The sequence below is a fragment of the Poecilia mexicana genome, unplaced genomic scaffold (assembly GCF_051168715.1).
Source record: "Poecilia mexicana isolate PSO_F unplaced genomic scaffold, ASM5116871v1 scaffold_17, whole genome shotgun sequence".
Taxonomy (NCBI): Eukaryota; Metazoa; Chordata; class Actinopteri; order Cyprinodontiformes; family Poeciliidae; genus Poecilia; species Poecilia mexicana.
In genome coordinates, this window is record NW_028263386.1 from 12,115,766 (window position 1) to 12,140,627 (window position 24,862).

Consider the following 24,862-nt stretch of genomic DNA (forward strand, 5'->3'; position numbering starts at 1 on the left):
ATCCCTGTTCATTTTCCTAAATAAATTATTTTCCTATTCTTGTTTTAGCTATGTCTTAAATACAAATTCTCTTTATCTTTTTAAGGATGAATTTTCTCTAAACTATTTTCAACAATTTCCCCAGACTTTGGATGCAACACAGAGGTTCTTATTTCCATTGCTCTGTGTGGAAACGTTACCTTTGCCCTCCAAACAAAATGAAAAAAAGTCTTGAAACAGCAATATTAAAAAGTATACTCATTTGTTCTTATCTGTCCTTTAATCTTCAGCACCCGGTGATCATATTTATGTTTTTATTTCAACCTTTCTTGTCACGCTCTGTTAGAAATGAATGTTGCTGCCTACAAAGCAGTCACATTTGTCACTGCCTACAAGTGATCCGCGAGCAAACAGCAAGTCAGTCAGTGTAACCCATTAGAATGAAAAATGTTTCCTTGACTGGAAAACCGCACCTGAGGCTCCACGTCAATCGCCATTACATAGCTCAAAAGCTCAAAATGCATAACTGTGAAAAAGCTTTTAGGAATACATGTTGTCAGTTTTGACTTTCATCATGCACACACAGAAACAGCGGACACAGCAACCACAACACAAGCTGCAGCAATAAACAACATGTGAACACTGTTTATCCAAGAGGAAGAGTCTGTCTGATAGGGCATTTCCATATTTATTCTTTATGGCATCAAAGACAGAAATAAATACAGCACTGGACTCCCTTTGATTTGTCCTTCTATGTGGTCACTGTAATCTGGCCTTCAGGAGACTGAGGAGGCTGTCAAACATCCGGTCGCCACGTGTTAATATGAAGTATATTGACATTTAATTTAAACTCCTTATGGAACAAATCGTAGGGAAAAAAACCGTAAAAATAACAATTCCAACAATCCCCATCTTACTTTGTTTGGGTTAGTAAATATCAGTCAGTTTACTGTTAGAAAGGTAACTCATATTTCTTATTCCAATAGCACGTTTTCTGATTAATGATAAACTATATTGCCCATCCCTACTATAGATCCTTACTTAGCAGGACGGACTGTCAGCCTAATGCTTCAGCAGTGATTCTGTCTTCCTGTTTTGGTCACTTAAATTCAAAGGTTCTTGGTTTTGATTTGGTTTGTAGCAAGGGTGGTTGTGATTTGGTCTGACTTGCTGCAGAGCCAAGAAAGAGCAGATAAAAGAAACGCATAAATAACTGACTGCAGATAAAAATTTGCACCTGCTCCCATTCAAGGTTCCTTGCAATTATCAGTTTTAATAAAATGCCTCACTCACTTTAACATTAGTTGGTTTTCTAAGGTAATTCAACATGGATTATTTAGAAACATTTGGTGAATTTGTAAAATATAAATATCAACGGTTTAAATGTACAGATTTTTGGTCTCCTGTTAACTTTGTGTTTTTTTTTTTTTAATATTTCAAAATAATCTTTATGTTTCTTGTAGAAGCTATTTTCCACAAGATTTTCCACACCGGTAGTACTTAGTGTTAGAGTTCTTCCTTTACTAAGTCCTCTTCATTGCTCTCTTTTGCAGGTTTATGCAGATGATGTGCTGACAAAAGAGGAGCAGATTGACCTGTTGGTCGAAGCTAAGAAAAAATGTGAAGATAACATCAAGTCAAGGGGTAAGATACCCGGTGAGTAGAGTCTGGCTCTTTGCTTTTGGGTTTCTGATCCTTCTGTGAGTATCTTCATTTTATCAAACCTCTATATGCTTTTGGGTTCAGATCCATTTTTCTACATTTAAATATCTCCTGATGCTAATATTTTCCTATCCAAAAATGAAATGCAAAGCGTTGCTCTTTTTCTTATGTTGCTGTAGAAGCCATTATGAATACGCTACGTAGGCACTGTTAGCTGTGCTGTTGCACATTATGACAATATGTTCATTTGTATGTATAGTTACAAGACGGATGATTATCTGCAATTACTAAGAATTATAATTTCATGTCATTCATCTCCATGCCAACTCCAGAGCAGGAAAAATCTCCTGTAATGTTCCGTATTACAACAAATTTGAAGAAGCTTCCGACAGAAGGAACTCTATCATGAAGAGGATTGTTCATAATTTTCTTGATTTATGTAAAATCCTTTGTTGCCTCTTCATCTGAAGAGGCTCAACAGTAGTCCCGAGAAACAGCAGCCTTCTTTAATTCAGCTAAAATTCAATTCAAAAATACATCATTGATCTGGATAGAGCACTGACTCTCTTTCTGGGAGAAGTGGAACAAGTGACAGGCTTTTGTGCGAACCTAAACTCTTTTCAACAGCCACCTTGGCATTTTTCAATTTTTTGGCTGACAAATATTTTTGGAATAAGTTAAACAACATTTTCCAATATGTACCAATATCCAAATCCAAAAGTCATCTTAGAACTTGCCCAGCAGTTATATGGTTTATAAATGATATCCCCTTGTTTGCATTTCCCCCCCTCTGCCTTTCCTGAAACTGAAATTGAAGTCGATCCTCTAGTGTATTTGTGCTTATGGCCATCCAGAGAAGAACATTTTCCACCAGACCTCATCTTCTGCTGCATCGGTGGTTGCTGCATTATTATCATCTGATTGTTCAGCAAAGACTAAGGGTTTTACAACCAAGTCATTTGTAATACTATATTTGAAACCTCAGAATAATGAGGTCGGCATTAAATTCTTTGACCCTCAAAACGATATTCTTTGTAAATGAAACATATAATTAAAAACATACCATTCTCCAAAAAAAAAAAAAAAAAAAGCTATTGTTGACTCTCCCCTGTGGTCACATTCCTTCCGGGGTATTACCCAACATTTCATGGTTTTCATAAAACCCCATGAATCTTATATTAGATTTAAAAAGTCATGCTTACACTGAGAACTTTAGCAACTGAACAACATCTTTTTGAGCTGATGTGTATATATAGTCTTAAAACCAATAAATCTTGTATTAGTTACATAAACTTGGAAAAAAATAAAAATAAAGTTAACCTCAAATCCATTTCTAACCTATAGAATAAAGTGTATATAAACTGTATTGGTAGTCTTGTGTTTTAATAGGCATTTTATCATTTATTATTTTATCATCTGTTGGTTTTGATGTTTTTTTTCTTTTAGAAAAAATGACATTTCTTTCTAAAAATGTAATGATGTAATGAAATTGATGTAAAATGTTCATTAATTTTGAACATTACTTTCAAAATTGATGAAAGTAATGTTTACTCTTAATTATTATGAGATTTTACCCACTTCTGATCCCAGTGGAGCCAGTAGACATATAAAATTCAACATTAAAATTTACCAATATTTTAGACAAAGTTGGAACATGTCATAAAAAATAAAAGAAATATGTGACAATGCATCAATTTTCAAAATTGTCAAGAAAATAAAAAGAAAGAAAAAACTCTTACTGGCCTCACATTGGTTGCTTAGCTGCAGTCAATTATCTATATTTTTTGTAGTAGTCTATGACTAGTGTATGAAAGTTAACTTAAGTTATTTGACGTGAAATGTATATATGTATGTTGAATATTTAAACATCATATTCATCATAAACTGTTAATATGATAAACTGTTTTGCACTGACCTTTACTAGTAAAGCCGAAAGTTGTGGAGAGCTTGTTCCAAGTGTTCAAAGATCCACACATAGTCTGTCAAATGTAAAGATTCTTTGATCAATCTGTTTATCATATGAACGCCAATGTTCTTAATCTATTTTGGCATTTCAAGTGATGTTCGTCTGTTATCAGCCTCCAGCATATACCATTTTAAAAACAAGCTTCCGGGTACCATTACATTTTGTACAATCTTGACAAAGATTGCATATGTCAGTTTATTTAACCAGTCAGGTACAGATAATTTTTTAGTTTTCTTCTAAATAATTTGCAAGAGAATACCTGCGTGCTAAACAGAGACCTGCATTAAAAAATGCAAAAAAAAAAAAAAATCTGTCTGGTGTCTTTCTGCAAGAAGTTTGCATATGTGGCGTCTCTCTGGGTATTTACTGCCTGAATCACAAGGCTAAATTTTAAAATTGTCTGCAATCGACTGATTGCAGGAGCAACACATTCCACTTAAACCGATTTCACTCACCAACATTCAGATATCAGATGGGAATTCTCGCAAAACCTCTTGAGGTCAAACATAAATTCAGAGTTAACAAACATGACTGACAGGAAAGAAGCAATGGTAATAAGTTTGTGACATAAAGAGAAAAAATAGAAAGAGACTATACTGTCTGTTGTGCGATAGTAATTACTTATTTTCTCTGTGTCTCTGTCACCTCGCTTTCTCATTGGTTACACATCACATTCAACAGGCTGCATTCTTGTTTGTCGACAGGGGGACACTCCACACACTGCAATATTGGGCCAGGACAATCGAGCATGTCAAATTTCCCCAATTTTAGATCGGAGCCGTCGCGGATCAGATCACTCTTAGCACACAGCAGGAATATGTTGAGATATTCCAACAGATAATCGTCTAAGATTATTTTAAGAGCCATTCTGACAATTAGGGCATTTTTAAGATTGTTGAAAATCTTGCTGTGTGAGCCAGGCATAAGCTTGTTCCCAGTCCAAGGACCTGAATGTTATTAGTTCAATTTATCTCTCAAAATTTCCAAAGGGAAATTTATCCTCTGTAAACCTTCAAGCATAAGCTGGTAGACCATGGTTGGCTAGATGGATTATTTTTACATACCAGGCTTGGCGTACCATCGCTCTCTAAATAGATGTGTTTATTGGAGTACAAAAGAAAATCTAGTTTAAAAGACATATAAGTGCAATCCATTATGCTACTTAGTGTCATAGGTGAAGCAGTTTACTGCACAGCAATGACTCCTGGCTGGTAGATTATATCAAAGCTTTAACCATATCTCCATTTGTCGGGAAAAATAGTTCTGAATCTAACGACTTCAAATCTGACCATAACAGAAGAAAAATGCTTAAAATCTAAATGAACCAGATTTTAATCCATACTGACGTGACAGCATCACACAGCACTTTCTGCAGATTTGTCGATTGCACATCAATGATGCAAATCTTCTGTTCTATAAAGTCCTGGAAGTGCTTTATTGGATTGAGCTACGTGACATGATATCCTGCTGGAGGCAGACAATATAGGATGCGGACACTGTGGTCATAAAGAGAGGAACATGGTCAGCAGCAGTACTCTGGCAGGCTGCAGCATTTGAACAATGCTCAATTTGTTCTAAGCAGCTAAAAGTGTTCAAAGTAAAAATTGCACCACATGCTATTAAAGCATTACTAACAGCCTGAACCGTAGATACGAAGCACAATATTTTAATGAAGTTTACATCAAATTCTTGGTATCTGAAATGTACAGCTAAAATTGAAATTTCTGTAATATTAGGAATGTTTGTTGGACCTGTGTGAGCTGTGTACTCTTAGTTTCCTGCTCGTACCGGAGTATGAACTTTTGCTTCTGTAGCCCTTTTGCTTTAGGTTTTGACATGTTGGGCTTTTATGCCTCGGTTATTATAACTGGTTTTCTGAGCTGCTGTGGTGTTTCTATCATCTCCAACCTGCATGCTCATTCTTCTCTGACTTCTGACACCAACAAAGCATTTTTGCCCCCATTTTTTCCTTCCTGAACCATTTTCTGTAAACCTGCGAGTTGCATGTGAAAATCCCAGATCAGGCCCTTGGATGATGCCATTTGACAGGCATCTCGGTAACAGCCTTTGAGCACTAGTTTTCGGCTTCCAATAACATGGCATATTTTAAAGAAAATTGGAAATAATTGTTAGTGGCATGGGTTGTGGTGGAAGAAACAAAAGCAGGCAGGAAGAAGGTTCAGCACTAAATAAATGGACAGGGAACCTATAGTGTCTGTTATAAATTAGAATAGGTGTTCTGATTAGGCTTTTTTTTTGGTCATATTAAACATATATTTTAAAAATAACAACCTTTTAGAAACTATTATTACATTTAGATGACACTGCTGTGTCATAAACAGTTTATTTAGGTGGCCGATATAATCTTCTAAACTTCTAGGAAATTAGATATCATGTTTCCATTAACTCAAAGCCTAAAAGCATAATTAATAGAAAGGAATGTTTGAGTATGATTAATACACATAAAACACACAAAGCATAAAACATAATACATAATACACTCCTTTCACATAGTGAAATAAGTAGACGTTGCAGTAATATCCTGACAGAAGCTCTGTTTAATGCTGGAGGCTCTGGTTTCAGGGTACATCAGAGCATCGGTATACGAGAGCTGACCCTGCATACCCAATGATTCTGTGCTACACTGTTTGTGATTCATCTGGCATGTATGTGTCTGCTTTCTGACCTCTTTTGGAAGGTTGAACATGTCAGTTTAAAAACAAAACAGAAATTAGACTAAGCATGTTTCCTTAATGACCAGAAAAACATTTCTCTGACGAGCTTGTGGCATATGCCTGGATGAACACAAACTACATGCTTGCTTAAAGTACGTGATTACATTTTTTATTTTTTATTTTGTTTTGTTTTTCTCCCAAGATAATGGTTTATGAATTGCTCTGACTTTGCTTCATTTGATTTTAAAAGCCACATCTGGCATTTTCTAGTTACTTAAAGTGGAAGGCAGGAAAAAAACTTCTGCTCTAATTTTATAGTACAAAGTTATGTAGACTTGTAAGATCTTCTGATAAATTCCTGTAAAAACATTGCTTTTGCTTTCTGATGACCTGGCTAAGTCCTAGCACTCGACATTTGGAAATTATTTCCTCTCTTGAACCTCAGGGTTCTCTACCAGATCACTGGGAAACTTGAGGGCTATGTTCGTCATCCAAAGGTTTTTCCCTATGAGCAGAGATCTCTAAAAATGTTCTTGGGTTCTGCACATTTATGTACCAAGGTCATTGCCTCCATCGCGTCTATTAGTACAACTTTTCCAATCCACTTTAAGGATTTCTTGATATCAGCCAGTTCTTTAATCTGTTGGTGGTACGAGAAGTGCAGAGGCTTATTTAGTCATGTTTCTTTGTGGCCCTTCTGCTCCCTGTGGCTTTCACATAGGATGCATCTGCCTGGATTTTTCATCTTTAATCCCTGATAGAGATTATCGCTAGTTTCTGATATTTCAACTTATGTTTATTGCCTTGCAAAAGGGTTTTATACTGTTAGAAATTTTTCACATATGACCACAAACTTTAATGTATTTTATTAACATTGTATAGAATTACAGACGTGAAATGAGACGGAAAGAAAACAGCACATGGCTTTTAAAATGTTCCAGCTATGAAAATCCAAAACCTGTGGCATACAGCTGTGGTCAAAATCTTTTGCATTCATACCTCTACATAAAATTGAGTACAACCAATTGCCTTCCAGTCATCTAATTATTCCACTTGTGTAATCTGTTCTCTATGTAAATCCAGCTGTTTTATGAAGACCTGAAAGATTTGTTACAGAATGTCTCACGCAAACTGGTTAAAGTGGTTCCACTTCTAATAGGACAACGTCAAACACACAACCTAAGCAACAGTGGATGAAAGGGTATCCATGTGGGTTTGATGGTAGTTTAATTAGAATAAATGAATAAGTAAATACAAATTGTTCAGTACCATGTTTATTTTAATTTCTTATCACTGTTTTGTTTTAATTTTGTCGCATGAAATTCCGGTTTGTGGATGCAATGTGAAAATAACTGAAAAGGTTTACAGAGTAGGAGTGCTTTCACAAAGCAATGCATATTATATATACATTTGACCTTTTTCTTCATTTTTCTGCAATGGTTTGATAGTTTCATTTGATTTGGATTCTTTAAATAGACAAAAGTCATCATTACATTGCTGAGACAATGTTTTCCTTGAGGGGGAGCACTGAGGTTTGCCTGGAGAGGACAGTGGAGGGATGTGGGATCAAATCCCCAGACCTTGCCAGTGTGAAAATAGCTCAGCCCTGAAGCTTGTGGTTTTGGGTGTAGAACAACACCGGGGATCATTATAAAAGACCGTATGTATGAGGAGAAAATGCAAAATGTGTTTTGACATCTGCAGCTTGGAATCAAATGGGTGAGGGGGGGGGGGGAAAGAAAACTTTCTAAAACCCCCAGTGACATCACTAATACCCAAACTCCTTCGTAGTCACGTTTATATTTAAATCGTGGTCAAGAAATTTACGGGAAATTGCACACTTGTGTGTGTGTGTTTTTGGTGTTTAATTTAAGCCTGTAAGTAGGTGGTCTTTATGGTAATAACATCTATGGCAAAAGGAAAGCAGCTTTTCTACTTTTACTTCCAGGATGTGTGGTCAGCGTGATTTTTGAAACTAAACTATGTTTTTCTCCCACCAAAGATCTACAGGAATCAGTCAGCTCCACCAAGTCTGCCCTTTAATTTCATGCTCTCAGTGACAAACGAATAAAATGCAAGTCGCTGTAGCGTCACATGGTTCTTTGCAACTCACTCAAGGAATGAGAAAATAATGGATCTGCTGCAAAGACGGGATCATTTAAGTTTTATGTACAGCTACTTATTAGTGGTCAGAGTGGTCAGATGTTTTCAATAAGACAACATAAATGCCAAGCCTTGAGAGGGAATTTTGCCATGATTTTGTGGAGAAAAGAATGTTACTCCCACTATTACATCCTGGGATCAACAGGCTTTCTATTTATCAGACTATCTCTCAATAGTTGGATAAATGGATAGACCTAAAAGTAACCTATGTCACACAGTAATTTAATTTATCCATAATAGTCCACTTAGAGTGCTATTATGCAGCCAGTTTTGCAGAAAAAAGTTTATAAATGAGATCCATGCTGAAATCATTTCTATACAATAGAAAACTTGTTTGATTCTCAAAACAATAAAGCACTCATGGAAACTTGGCGCAACTGATAAACCCTTAACAAACACACTCGATTCAATTGGCACCTTGTTGTCAACATACTGGGAACACGTTGATTATGTTGCAACAAATGGGAAGTAGTGTGAGAGTGTGTGTTTCAATGAATGACCCCTACTTTCCTTTGACTAGACAAAAAAAAAAAAAAAAAGTCTTATTTACTGTCAGGCGCACCGCAAATTACACGGTTGCTTCTAATTTACATAAACACACAAGTCGAGCGACTGGCCTACATTTTAAAATGAAAACACAACCCTTAAAAAAAACAAAACAGAGCTGCTGCTCTTCTGTGTGTTAGTTGAGATTTGTTATAATACTGCCATCATAAGAGAGCAGAGCTTTGTGGTCTTTTTTTTGTTTTGTTTTTTTAAAGTCAATGTTGTTTTTGTCCTCAGATGGCTTTTGTTCACCAGAGTGGGATGGCATTGTGTGCTGGCCTGAAGGACATCCTGGAGACCTTGTGTCCACATTGTGTCCAGACTACATTCATGACTTCAATCACAAAGGTAGGACTTGGGCTGCAGAGTTGTGACTTTTTTCATTCGATAGGAAACCCTTTTCTTAATTTACATGTAAATTGGACCTTTCATATATTGAACTTGGTCTCCATTTACCAATTCAGTCTAATTAGCTCCTCATTATTCATTGGGGATTCTGGATTTAAATTTGCACTGTCTCTGATTTTACGTTTATGAGAATTAATGTGAACAAATTCAAGGTTTTTTGGAGTCTTTAAATCTTTTTACCAGATTCATGAGCTCATTTTAAGCCAGCAGGATACCAAATTAAATGTAAGTGATTTAAAATTGGCATGCCTCTTTCAGAATGCTTTTTCCTCATTAAAAAAAAGGCATTTTTGCCCTTTACAAAAATAACTGAAAATGATGTTTTCATAGTTCATTTATAGTACTTGAATTTTTCAATGTCGGTACATTTTATATAAGATATCTATATGTCTAACAATGTTAGAAAAACCTACAGACAATCATAATGCCCCGTTTTTCACATGACTGTACATAATTTTCTGCAGGTTTTATTTTATGTATCCACTGTCCTAAACACAAATAATAATACAAAACGCTTGCTTGTAAAACATGCTGTACTTTAATTGTGATTTTTAGGATAGTGTACTGATGTTTCACATATTTCTCCTGTGAGACTTGGTTGATTATGCAGCTTGAATCTATAATTAAAACCTAATGTTTTTTTTTTTTTTTTTATCCTTCTGGTATGTAGGACTGGCATACCGTCGCTGTGACAGCAATGGAACGTGGAAGCTCGTCTCAGTCAACAAAACATGGGCCAATTATAGTGAATGTTCTAAATTCCTCCATATTAACGACTATATCCATGAAAAGGTAGGACCCCTCTCTTTTCTGCTTAGATGTCCAAGTTGCACAGCATCCCTAATTTTAATTATGAGCACCAGCCATGCACCAGCAGGCCAAACTCAAGACATTACAGCCATTCTCAGTTACACAACGAAAACATGTAATTAGAATTCCTGTGAAATGAGTAAGACATTACAGTATGCCTTTTCATTAATGTGCAGTGTTAATAAACTATTATGTTATGAGCTTAATGTCTGGAGATAATAAGAGGGTGGCAGTGTGGTTACTCTTTGAAAATGCATCTAATTAGCTAAATTCCTGCTCAAATATGCAGCATTGTCTTTATTCTTTGTTTTTATGATATGATATACGACTTAAACTGCTCAAATAGAAGTTGGTGTTGAAACTTTATATCTCCTCTCTTTACACCAGTTTTGGGGTTTGGGAGAGAGAGAGAGAGAGAGAGAGATGGCATCAGAGAGAGAGAACAGTCTTTAGGCTAAAAAAGTCTTACTGATGTTTACCCCAAATGATTGGTAAGACCACATGGCTGCAGCTCATTCTATGTGTCCTGAAGGTGTTTGATGGAGTTTCTGTCAGGGCTCTGCACAGGCTTGGTCAAAGTCCTGTTCACACTTTTGTTAATACTGAGATTTTCTGAGCCGTTTGCACCTTTCGTCCACACTCAAAAGATTCGGCTTCTTTCAATCACAGTTTATTTTGCACATAACTGAATACACAGAGACCTTTAAAAAGAAATTTCATTTTGGTTTGTAACTTTTATTTATTTAGGTCTCATTTAGATGAAAAATAACTTATTATAGGGTTTCCCTGGTTAAAAACAGCACCAATATAGAAGCCAAGTTTGCACATGATCGCATTTCCTTTCGATGCTAGAAATCACAACCACAACGGAACAGGATTTTATATAGGTTTATTCCTCTTCTATATCACTTTCTCCTGCCTGTGTTTCCAATAAGCTACAAATGTAACCTGAACAAGTTAATGCCTGAGAGGAAAGGTGATCAGTATCAGAAAAACACAAGCTACAATTACAATTTTTGGGAGTCATTAGCCTAGCACTGCTTTAGACATGCTGTTAATCTTTTAAATTTTGATGTAGCTAATGTTAATATGTATGACATCATTTTAATTGGAATCCCAGTGTAGATGACTATGTTTAAATGACAAAAACTGTCAGTTTAATATAGTATGAAAATCTGGGAAGCTAGATCTGAAAGTCCTGTGGCTCTTACTTTGGCCATGGAGATATTGGCTAAATCTTTAAAATTCTACCTATATTATTGTTATTGTTATGTCATTACTAATCTTCTTCCAATGCAGCTAGATAAGAGTATTAGCAGAGTAAGTCCACAGATGTAGTTTTGTCCATGTTGAACTGTGTTTTCCCCTAATGAAAATTTGAGACCTCATGTGTTCTTGACATGTTTTTTTTTTTTTTTTTTTTTTAGCTTTTTCTATCTTAATGGTTGGAGTAAAAACCAATAATTACACAATTTGGGCCAATGTTGAGATAATGTTTAACACTAGCTGCTGAAATGACTATTTTTAATGCATCATACAATTATATTGTAGTCCTCATGTAATGAGGACATGGAGCAATAAATATGAAATAGCATATATTTGGCACAATAAAACTTGCAAAAAAAAAGAGAATAACACATTATTATTGTAAATTCCGTGTTCTTACTTTTCCATTAGTCTCATTTTTCCCACTTAGATGCTATTGTATCTTTATTGAAGATGCATTGAGTATTAGTTGTGTTTCTATTCATGACTCATTTAAAGTACAACCTTCAAACCTTTAAATCAAAGGCACTTTTCAAATGGCATTAAGCTGTCCTAAACTTTGATTCTCACTCCTTTTTGCTTTGAAACAGCGCTGTACAGCTGTCCCCTTAATGTCTTCAGGAGTTGACTTTTTCCCCAAGGAGCACTTCCAGTAGTTAATCAGAAATAAATATGCACAGAGTGAAGCATGCACAGAAAACGCTGCCATACCGCAGACCCTTGCCACAACTGAGAGACACGTTTTTCCTGGCTCGAGATCCTGACGCTAAATGATAACAGCAGCACAGCTTTCAAGAGGTTCATTGGCTTCTGAGCATATTGACGTAGAGAGGTTTTGGTAGAGGATCAGTTTACCAGCTCCTACCTACCAAGCAACTGCTGCATGATCAAGCTGTTAAATTGTGTTGCTGTCTTTCACATTTCAAAACTTGACATTTTTCTTTGACTGGGTAGAAGTAAATTGATTGAGGTTTTAAGAACAAACTTTGATTACAATGATACAAATGCTTGTTATACAACATGTATTAATTAAATTTGACTGTGGTTCTCAAACTGATAAATACAAGTGTGGAACTCATGTTTTTTATTATATTTTCGTAGGAAAAATGTATGTAGTGGATATTTGGGTTCGTTAAGTTCTGGTAGATGCCACGCAGGTTTACCTATGTTGAGTAAATCCTTACTCGTCCAGTTACCATACACTCATTTAAAGTAACATAATTAACTCCAGACAACCAGTTAACTGAATAGTTTCTTTTAATAAGAACTTGGAAAAATAAACCGTTTTTATGAAAAAAACTTTTCTTTTGAACTGTTGTTTCAATATAACCAGAATTCAACTTTTGTCACCATCATAACTCCATACATTTGCCGGAATTTACAGTTTTAAGCACAATATCACACATGGGCCCATACTCTCACTCACACACACACTGTCCGGTACCGGTTAAAGTTTTCGTTGCAGGCCTGATGAAGCTCGGGTGCGATGTCGCTACGACAATCCTCTTCTCCCCGTTTAAGGAATAAAACTGACTCAGACCTGCTCGCTCAGCCGACGTCCTCTCCGTCAAGGTTGCTTTGCGAGTCCAATTTCTGTTAGAACTCCGCCACACGAGTTGCAGGACTCCTCCTCAATCACGCTAAAGCTAGCGTCGCCATGTTGACACGTTCCTCTAGCCACCTCGGATCAGCCGCAGTTCTCCTCCGCAGTTCTCCACTACAAAACACTTCTCCAGGTTTCCTACCCACCGGGTGCAAGTTTACTTGTGCAGAACGTGCATAAAATAGTCCAGTTCTTGCTCCCACCTCGACCTCTGCCCGAATTAGCAGCGGCTCCCGCGTTCTTCTCCCTTCTTCCCATCATCCCATTGTTCCGTTCTTTTTTTTTATGTTGAGTTCACTTGTCCCTCGTTAACCTAAGCTACTTCATAGATGAGATAATTGATCAAACAAGAATACATGTATGTAAGAACACAAGTCCCGTCCAGAAAAGCTTCGTCTTTCTGTTCTCATTTTTTCTCACGCTACTCACAACAGTAACCGCTCCCCGCATGTATAATAACTCGGATCAACAATTTACAAAAACAATAATACAAGTTTCTCACTTATATTTTCTATGTACATACAACCAACCTTGTAAATATTTTGTAAATATTAAAGGGCCTTAAGAGCATGTTTTTTAACCAGGGGCTACGTTTACAAGTTGAATAATGTTATTTCATAAAAGTGAGGATTTTTTTCTCTTTATGTGATTATATTTCATGTTTTTTATGCAATGCTTCGTTCGTGCTTTTTATGCATTTGTTGTATTCATCTATGCTCCTTTATTTATTTCTATAAAGCACTTTGATCTACCCTGTGTATAAAAGGTGCTTTACAAATAAATCTGCCAAGTCATACAGTGTGTTGATTCTGGAGCTGTAGCACACATTTGTTTTGGTCTCTGGCATGTTAAAGATGTGATGTTTATGCTTCATTGATTCTCTACAGATCAAAAATAATCTGTGGCAGTCAGAGTCTTATGGTGATCCAACTGTTAAAAGAAACAAAAAAACCACAACATTCTAAAAAAAAGGAAAATCTGGGTTTCTTTTACTGCTACTTAAAAATTATATCAGGATTTATGGTACAGCATAAAACGTTTGAGTTCCTTATCATTATGCATTTACTAAATGACAGAGAGTTTTTACACAATTATAAAATGACAAAAAAAAACTTTCATAACAAGAAAAAATATTTCATTCCCCTAATTAATATTGGGAATATGCAAATGTTATTTAGATTTAGAGATCCTAAAATGAACTCGGTTGTACTTTTGTTATGAATGATGTGTCAACTTCTTATATTTACCTCACAGAATGGGTTGTCCTATTATTTCTGAATAGAAAATACTTTTGTTTTATCTTCCTAATAGAAAATGAGGGATTGGGGTCACAACCTGCAATAAATCAACATTTTAAAAGTAACAAACATACCTCTCAAATAGTGTGCTTTACCCATTTGGTGCTATGCTGAAACTTTTGCATATTTGTCTTTCACAGGAGGTTTTCCACCGTTTGTACATCATCTATACCGTTGGATACTCCATCTCTTTGGGCTCAATTATGGTGGCTGTTGTCATCCTGGGATATTTTCGGTGAGTCTACTCAGTCGCCGTATTTTATCCTTCTAACCTCAGATGCTCCCAAGGGGACAGATTTTGACACCAGGTGAGAAGCTAAGGCTGGATCATCAGGAAGTCTTGATGTTTAATAATAGTGAGTGGATTTTTTTTAGTCATGCAAGGAGCACATAAATGTCAAGATGATTGTTAAACCGAGCTGTATCATTAAAAAAACACTATTTTCCATTTATAGGAATTAACGTAATACTGCATATGTTGCATCATAATGACAGCGTCACATATGCAGACTGTATTAAACACTGGGTTTGATTTTCACTTTGACTTTAAGCAGAATGTGATCTGACTACCTCTGAAGCACTGACTGCCTCCTGGCTTGCATTAATGCAGACCTCATTGCCTGACATTTACAGCCTGTTTTATGTGCTGGGCTCTGATGTTTAGACTTTGTATGTGTGCTAAGAAAAAAAGTCATCATTGCATAGAAACAATTGAGAATAAAATGTTGCTTCTAAAAGTTTGCTTTTGGAATAAAAAAAACCTTTCAAACTGGTGCCGACAGTGCGGTGCAAGAGTACTCACAGCCCTCAAATTTTATTACATTTTGTCCCATTCCGTGGGATAAAATGTCATGTTTTATGTTAATTTTCTGTGATAATATAACTTAGAATTGCACAAAATGTATCCATTTCAGGTGTTTCCTTTTACAAATAAAAATCCCAAGATGATTCCATGCAGTTTCAAAGTCCACCTGAATCAATACTTTGCACAGTCATCTTTCAATGTAATGACAGACATAATTGCATCTTAAGTTTGAAATTTGTTACCAATTCTTGTTCTGAACCTACTTTCTTGTTCTGAAATTTCACACAATTACTCTTATGTGAAAGAGTAATTGCCCCCTAAACCTAATAACTGGTTGGGCCACCCTCATCAGCAAAGACTGCAATCAAACATTTTTGATAACTTGCAATGAATCTTTTACTGTGCTGTGGGAGACTTCTGACCCTCTCATCTTTGCAGAATTGTTGTAATTCAGTGACATGGGAGGGCTTTTGAGGTCATGACACAGCATCTTAATAGGATTTGCGGTGGTGGTGGAAGGGCGTGGCATGTAGGTTTGGATTTTTTTATCCCTTAATAATAAACGCCTTCCTTTAAGTTGTGCATTTTGTGTTTACTTGTGGTGCCTTTAACTAATATTTAAAGTGCTTTGATGTTCTGAAACACTTTAGACAAATACATGAAAAAAAAAAGGAAATCGGGAAGAGGGCAAACACTTCTTCACACCAGAGTTAACGAGGGCTGGCCATGTCCAATCCTCGAGAGCTATCCTCCAACTGTGAGATTCATCCCTGCTCCAACACACCCGACTTACATCTCAGAATTACCTCCTTGACATCTCATCCAGCTCTGCAGAGGCCTGGTAATGAGCCCTTGATTAGATTCAGGTGTTAAACACAAGGAATTCATTTAAGTAGCTAAGTAGCTACTCCTACTATTAGGAGTAGTATAGTAGCTCTCAAAGACTGGACTTGGTCAGCCTCCATCTAAGCCATTCCATTGTATCTCTGGCAGAAGGCTTTGAGTTGTTGTCCTGTTAGAAAGTGAACCTCCACTTAACTGGCAATTGGTTACACTGGACTTAATTTAGGAGTATCATAGTAAAGTGGCCTATTAGAGATTTTTTTTGTTTTGTTTTTGCAAACTAACCAAAAAAAAAAAAAATCTTCCAGTTAAAATTTGGTTTCCCAATAAAAAAGCCTGTAATGAAAAAGTTTAAGGGGTGTAAATACTTTTGCTAGGCTGTATAGTTTTTTTTTTTTACTCATTTTGCCTAAAATCTTACTTCTGAAATGGAGGGAAAAAAAAGAAAATCTGTAACAAGGTTGAATTTAGACCATTTTGTTTCACGCTGAGCAGATTGGTTAGTATTTGCTTATTTTGCGGGGCACGGGAAGTATCAAGAATCGATGTAAAGGCCCTGTTTACTAATGTTCCAACTAACGTAACTTACAGTACACACAGTCAGTCAGAAAGGTTTTAGGAATGCTTCCAACTGGCACCAGGAAATATACGTGCCAAATGAGTTTAATAAGTTATCCCAGGGGCCCATCTGACATTCTGGCACCAGACTGCAAAGTGCAACAGCCATGTCCCCCCTTCAACACATCAGCTTTTAGAAAGGAGAGCTCATAAACGTTTTCCAGAGGGAGCAAAGGGATATTTTACATTAGCACTTGCTTTCAGGACTTTTTTTTTTTTTTTCCACCTGGGATGTGTGCTAGATTGGTTTTTCCTGAATCAATAGTTCTCTGAGGGCACCTTGTCAGTTCATTAATGAGATTTAGTGAAAGAAATTGTGGACAGAGCTGATGGTGGATACAGCAGTTTCATTTCTGTCTCTGGTAGATGTGAAGTCTTAAAATTTTTGGCACCAATAAATAGTCAGCAAATATTTCCTTTGCCATTTTTTTTTTTACTGTAATAACTTAACCTTTAAGTCTATTGACCCAGCAAATTGAGCCCAGCGGATCGTGACGCCAAAGGTCAAGCTGCAGGGAATGTTTAGGATTTTCTGGAAGTGTTTGGGACTGATAAAATTTGCATACTTCTCCAACTGCTGCACACATGCTTGCAGTTTGTTTTACACTTTAATTTGAGCATGGCGATCTGATAACCGTGTTTTTCCTAAAACTGAAGAATGTGTTATAGTCAGCTTAGAATTCAGCTGACTCTAATTAGAATCAGCATAGTTCATATGCAATGTGGTTTTGGCCGTTCAGACACTATTGCACACTTTTATAAAACTTTTCAAACTGTTTGAAAACATTGTTTTAGTGAATGACTTTGCTGATGTTTTTTTTTTTTTCTTTTTTCTTTTTTTATTCCCAGACGGTTGCACTGCACCAGAAACTACATCCACATGCACTTGTTTGTGTCCTACATGCTACGAGCTGTAAGCATATTTGTGAAAGATATAGTTCTCTACCCTGGATCTGCTTTGGAGAACATGGAGAGAGTCACAGTGGAGGACTTCAGGTCCATTACTGAAGCCCCACCTGCCAGCAAAACACAGTTTGTAAGTTAATCCCAGGACTCCTCGCTCGGCCTTTAGTAAATGCAGGAACATACAAACCTTTTTCATGTGTGGTCAAAGGCATGTCATTTCATACACAATCAACTGTGAGATCTATTTGCGCACACAGATTATTTGAGTATCAATGTTCACTACAGTATAGCATTTTGCTTCCAAGGTGGAAGTGATGCATGTGCTGAAACTCACCAACTTTTCCTGCATTGGAGGAAATGAACTGCCCTGCCTTTCACCCTGCCAGGTTTTCACTAAGCCAGCACTTGGCTTCCCCTTTCAGAGTAGAGCTAGAAAATGGGAAATGACTGTTTACCTTTCACAGTTGCTTTAAAATACAAACATTTGTGTAATATATATTCTTACAGGTCACAACTTTTCCTGTGTTTAACTAAATCAACCAAAAACAAACTACAGAAGCTTTTCAAGTAGTTTTTTTTTTTTTTTTTTTTTTTTTTATGCATGTCTTTTGGCTTGCTGAATTAATTAATTCAAACCGTCATTCAAGTTAATGGAAAAAAAGTAAATATCCAAATTAACTGGTCTTTTCCACATCATATGTTTCTAAATCACAAAAACTAAAAGATAAACAAATTTTGTAATATATGTAAAAAAAACTATATTTTGAACTATATTATAAACTATATCCTTTAAAAAGCATATCAATGATACATCACAAAGGGATGTGCTAAACAAAAAAGGTACCAATGACACGATGGCAGCAGGGAAAGATAACATTGAATTCACAGCTATTAATGACGACACACCAGCGCAGCAGCAACAGCTGCAGCCATGTGGAGGTTTGACCTCACTTTGAGTCAAATCAATCGATGGCTAAATCAGTCTTGTCATCTGTGACGTGTCCACATGATGTCAGTACACCGCAATGTGTCTGTGTTGTCATAAAACAAGTTTAATTTATTATCAGAAGTGTTCAAAGTATTTGTGGATTTTTACTTTAGACTGAGAAAGATATTTATCTTTTCAGCAATATATTTATTGCTAGATTAATGTTCATTCTTTTTTTTTTTTTTAAATTATGTAGGATCCCTTATTCTTGCTACAAGGCATCTATGTAAAAGCATTAAAACCAAAATATCAGCTTTCCTACCAAATACAGGCCCATCATTTGTTAGATACATTATTTGCTGTTTTTCCTTTTTTAGTTACAAGTAAAACCTGCAGACATGCATATCTCTAACTATACGTTTCTCTGTGATAATTTGCTTAAATCTTTCATGTAAATGTAAAATAATAGAAATTGGCCAATAAAGCTGACGTAGAAAAAGCTTTGTCTTTTATAATTAACTGAGGCTCTGGATTGGAGAAAGAGAGGCAAAAGGCTGTGTCAAAACAACATTCCTTTAAAATGTATGCATTTCATGATGGAGCTTTGAAGAAACTGGGGTGGCTGTATCAAGAGAAAGATTTTAAAACATTAAAATGATTAAAAGTAAAAACACATTGTTTAAAGTTGCTTTTAAATGAAGGGCTTGCTAGTTCATTTTTTATTTTTTGCAGTATGACACATCCACAACACAAATTATTTCCATGACAAAGATCTGAACTCAGAAAATAATCCCTTATTATACAATTTTGAGAGCAAGAACTACAATTGAAAAAAGCAGTCAGATCATGTTTGGGATGAGTGAACAATATCCTAATGAAATAATGACCATAATGACTGATCACTACAATGAATAATTTAGGGTTAGAGCAGGCTGGGTAGAAAACATCCATCCATATTATAAAATGTTTATCCTTTCCAGGTCACCAAGGGGGCTGGAGCCTATCTCCAGTAGTCAAAGGGCGAGAAGCGGGGTACATCCTAGACAGGCTGCCAGTCTGTCGCCGGGCAACACAGAGACATCAGGACAAACAACCATATAGACACACATTCACACCTAAGAAAAATTTTAGTGAGACCAATGAACCTAACAGTAGTATTTACTTTTTTACTGTGAGAAGAAGCCAGAGTAGGGTAAAAATAAACATGCATTTTAAAATCAAATACACCTTATAGACTTAATAAGGCTGCTTTGATTTTATTTGTAATACCAAAGTCTAAGCAGGGTACGAAGACATGAATTAAAAATACTTAAACAAGTTGAGTATGTTGGAAGAACATCCCATTTGTTTGGTTAATTAGTGCAAAAATAATTGTAGTCTGGATCAAATAACATGACTGATGAGCGCTAATTGAAAGCACGCACCGATAAATATGTATATATTCAGACAAGATGTTAATAATGCACGAGGTTAGGGAAACAATGATAAATAAAGCATGTAAAGAAAAAAGGAAGCAAAGAGAAAAGACATTCTAGGAGTTTAAATGAGGAAAACAAAACAAGTCTGGCAATAAAAACATTTTTAATTTTGTAGTCTCTGCAACATCTCATGGAACTAAGAGTTTCTTAATTAGAAATAATGCTACAGTGTGACATGTTTGTCTTTAACCGTGAGGAAATCTGACAGAAATTCTGAGAAATCTTGACTGTTCCTAAGCATTAGGCATTAGGCAAAAAATTAATTCTGATAATTATTCAGTGCATTTTAAGTTGGTTATGGTTGTGTTTTAATTTAATTCATTTCAACTGATTCATGTTTCATGTTGCTAAGATGCAACACTCAAGAATCATGACGGTTACTTGTAGTTGCATAATTAACACTGTTATTGCATTTCAAGTTCTTAGTAGACTTAGAGAAGATTACAATTGGTAAACATAATAGCAAACCAAGGACATGAAAACAATTCACATGGGTGGTTTTTTATTATGAGTGTTGATTAATTTGCTCTGCTGTGTCTGCTTTTTTTTATATAGATTACCTGCAAGGTCGTGGTGACCTTGTTCATGTACTTTCTGGCGACCAATTACTACTGGATTCTTGTGGAGGGTCTTTACCTGCACAGTCTCATTTTTATGACTTTTTTCTCAGACAAAAAGTATCTTTGGGGATTTACACTGATTGGATGGGGTGAGTTCTGATTATTTTATATTGCACTTATGGGACTGGCCAACACTAAGTAGTGAATAATTGTGAAGTGAAAAAGGAAAAAGAAATGACTTTCAAGATATTTTACAAATAAACAAATCTAAGAAATAAAAAGCATGGTATGCATTTGTATTCATATACTTTGTAGATTGTTCTTGCAGAACAGCTGGGAGAAAAAAAAATCTCATGCAGGAAGGATTGCAAAAGATTTTATTTTGATGTAAAAGAGTAAAGCGAACTGGACAGAAATGTTTGCCAGACTGCTTAGATTTTTTCATGATAAAAATTTTGGAATCCATGTAAATCAATGAGAAGAGTAAGTGCCCACATAATTGGTGCCTATGCCTTGAAAATTGTTGTAACATGAAAAAAAAAGTAAAAGTTTTTTGCAAGATACTGCATGGACATTGTTACTAGTTCTAGACGGTAGACTTTTGATCAAAAAAACTTTATTAGGTACAAAATGTCTGAGTTTGTTTTTGTTTTTGTTAGTTTTTTTTCACATTTATGAAAAAAAAAAGTTAAAAGCTGTAGGAAGCATTGTTGCACCGATTGATGATGATGATTTATGAAGAAAAGTAAAAGCAGTGAGTAATAGCTCTGTCTGAACGTGGGTTTTACAGTCCCTGCATTGTACACACTGTGCGTATAGATCACAAAAGCACAGCGCATACAATGTGGATGCTGTCCTATCCAATTTCCACTCATACAGGATTGTCAAACATAGCAATTTGGACACTTTTCAGAATATGCTTACATGAAAGCAAATTTGAATTGTTTGTAATTAATTTCCTAGGAGTACCAGCTGTGATTGTGGCCATCTGGGCCACTGTGAGAGCCACGCTTGCTGACACAGAGTAAGTGATCTGCATAATTAATATCACTATTATTCTTGTCAAATTTTCATACGGTAAGGCTGATGTCCATGATTAATGATGTTGAATCAAGCCTCTGTTTATAGTTTAAGTATTTTGAAGTTTCTACGTGTTCTATAGTCTGGTCAGCACTTTGGAGGCCAATGTTTATCTTGAACCTTATTTAATAGGGTAAATCTTAATAGGTAAAAAAAATTATTCACTTTTCACTAAAGATACAGTACAACATACAATTAGAAAATTGCTTATGATTTACATTAATTGTGCATCGCACGTACCTTTTACATTGATTTACCCATTATCATGAGCATTTGCAATATTTACTGAAAAGTGATGTCGTTGGTATTCCTAGCTATTCCTTTTGTATGCCAAGGTCCAAAAGCTTGGGGTATTAATTAAGAAATCTTTGGCTGAATACCATATCCATTTGCTAAAAGAGTTTCATGTTCCAACCCCCCACTTTTTGTTAAATGAATGAATGATTCTCAAACCCACTGATTAGTTGGTGCAGGAAAACGTTTGTTTTTTGTTCATATTGCCTTGTTTAGACAGTATCTTAAAAAGGTTTGAGATTGACATCGAAAAAATTATTGGAAAAAAAAATAAATGAAACTGATTAATGTATCTCTAAATTACAAACTGTTCTGGAGAACAAAGATTGTTTCGTTGATACTCTTCACTGGTGTCAAGGTACATTAAGATTTTAAATAAAGGTTACTGTTTGAGTGTCTGACATTTTCCATCATTTAATATCTATTATTAAAAGCCTTTTAAAAGCAACTCCAGCTAACATTGTGGACAAGAAAGTAATGTATTACTACCCACTGTTCAACTGTCTGAGAGAAGGTTATAACATTTTTCTTTCTTATATTTCCAAAACAAACAAAAAAAACAAAAAAAAAGGAAAAGAAAAAAGAATTGGTCATTGACTAAAATTCACTTATTTTGGTCTCGACCCCTGCTGGCCCTACCTGAATATGAAAAGTGAAATTTAAAGTCAAGCTTCGAAGCTGACATGAAATAAATGGAGAGAAGCTGTGATTCACTCTTAAAAAGTTCAACTCATCAGGCAAAAAATGACAATGGTAAGGAAACACATCAAACCCTTCCGATAATTACCACCACCTTCAGTGTCTGCTTTGAGCTGCGTTAGGACCGACTGACACTGTGTTCAGCACCTGTTGAGTGGAACTAGACCACATTTTTTTTTTTCTAAGTGGGTTGGAGTCTGAAAAACCATTTCTGTTTTACATTCCAGGTACTTCTGGGCAGGAAAAAAAAAAAAAAATCACCCCAGCATGACATTTATAACTTAAGCATTGCCCTGAAGCTGTAAAACAGCACAGAGACAACATTGTGCCTAGATCTAGACGCACCAGTATCAAGCTGAAAGGAGCGGATTCAGAATCAATAAATGAAATATTCAGAGATTGTAATTCCCAGTATGGGCAAACTAACAATTTCCTTAGCCCTTTGAATGACACAGAACAGGTTAGAGAGATGTACCTGAATCTCAGGAGGAATAAATCAGTTCAAGGGGGATTAAAGTCAGAACTCTAATATGAGTGCTTTGAAAAATATAATTAGTTTTCATATAACACTTGTGTCTAGAGGCGTTATAAATCTAGAGAGGATGGGGAACAAAAACAATGTCCTGTCGAATCTCTATCTCATTCCTATTATGTTGTGAAACAATGTCGGATATCATTTATGACACTAAAGTGGAGCAGAGAGATTCTGAATCTGCTTACCCACTTAACCCTTTTTTAGCTTATTCCTGAACCCTTACCTACTCATCTTGTTGTTTATTTCTGCAGGTGTTGGGACTTAAGTGCAGGCAATTTGAAATGGATATATCAAGTGCCTATTTTGGTGGCGGTGGTGGTAAGTACATGCTTCCAGTTTGTGCTTCGTCCCCATGGTGTGCAGAGAATTACACCACTTGACTGCATCTGTGGCCTAACAACTGTTGAATAAGAAAGAGCTTATTATGTTTCCACTTATACCTAATCCTAACATTATGTTTCTACTGTCTCTTCAGATTAATTTTATTTTATTTTTGAACATCATCAGAGTCTTGGCAACTAAATTACTAGAAACCAATGCTGGGAGATGTGACACCAGACAACAGTACAGGTATGAACAAGTCTTAGAAACATTTGATTCAGAATTCCTGAAGCTGCCCTTCTCGACTGGTTTATCATGACTTGTTTGCCAACATCAAGCCTTCTTCAGTGGGAGTAGATGGGATTTCATGCATTATGTACTTTATTACACCTAAAATAAAATCAAATGCAATTTTAATGCTATTTTCCTTTTAGAATATGTTGGCAATTGCAAATATCACATCAGGATTACACATCAGGATTACTTTAAAAATGCAAAGAGGAGGATGCCCACGGTGAACTTATGGTGACAGTAAAACATTTTGCTTCAAATAGTTGGAATATCTGGCCAATATTTTGGTCATTTTATAGACCTATTTCATCTATTTCCACGAGATGATCTGGTCATCTTCACGTTTCAACCCACTTATGTTTCGTGCTCAGATATGACAACAAATGTAGTGGGGTAAACAAAAGTGTGTCAGTAGCTATAATTACAAAGTTTGCATTGTTTTGTTTTGTTGGTTTTTTTTAGCCTTCACTTGTTTGTGAAATTTTTAATGTTGTTGCTTTTATTTTTAAAATAATCTTCAAAATGTGAAATGTTCTGTTGCAGAAAGCTCTTGAAGTCTACGCTGGTGCTGATGCCACTGTTCGGCGTCCACTACATTATATTCCATGCCATGCCATACACAGAGGTCTCTGGAATACCATGGTTGATACAGATGCATTACGAGATGCTTTTCAACTCCTTCCAGGTAAAAAAAAAAAAAAAAAAAAAAAAGTCATTGGTGTAGAAATTCTGGAAATGCCATTTCATCACTCAGGGAGCCTTTATTTGTCTTTTCATGCTAAAGAAATCAATTTGACCTGACTGGGATTTGTCCGCAAGGTTTATGTTATCACCATTCAACAGCTACAAATTGTCAAACTGTTATTCATTGTTTGGTTACTGATTTCTTAGAAGATCCTCATTAAGATAAAGAAAATGGAAGGGATAACTGATGACTGTGAATATCAAAGAAAATGTCAAATTACACAGCTTAAATGCCATATTAAGTGTGTGCTCATTGCTTGATTTTGAATAGTGTCCCTAAAACCAGTTTTTTTTTTTTCCTCTTTTAGGGTTTCTTAGTTGCAATCATATACTGTTTTTGCAATGGGGAGGTAAGAACTCCAATAATTGTGCTTTGAAACATTC

General features: G+C 35.8%; 1 protein-coding gene across 1 annotated transcript in view; it reads left to right on the forward strand.

Moving 5' to 3' along the window:
• pth1r (parathyroid hormone 1 receptor) overlaps positions 1-24,862 on the forward strand; it is a 65,079-nt gene that overhangs the window by 36,452 nt on the left and 3,765 nt on the right. The window contains exons 2-12 of the mRNA XM_088014479.1: positions 1,533-1,635; positions 9,229-9,339; positions 10,070-10,191; positions 14,517-14,611; positions 17,492-17,678; positions 20,510-20,663; positions 21,478-21,538; positions 23,374-23,440; positions 23,598-23,692; positions 24,278-24,419; positions 24,787-24,828. Coding sequence (XP_087870605.1) covers positions 1,533-1,635; positions 9,229-9,339; positions 10,070-10,191; positions 14,517-14,611; positions 17,492-17,678; positions 20,510-20,663; positions 21,478-21,538; positions 23,374-23,440; positions 23,598-23,692; positions 24,278-24,419; positions 24,787-24,828 — 1,179 coding nt within the window. The remainder of the gene's footprint in view (positions 1-1,532; positions 1,636-9,228; positions 9,340-10,069; positions 10,192-14,516; positions 14,612-17,491; positions 17,679-20,509; positions 20,664-21,477; positions 21,539-23,373; positions 23,441-23,597; positions 23,693-24,277; positions 24,420-24,786; positions 24,829-24,862) is intronic.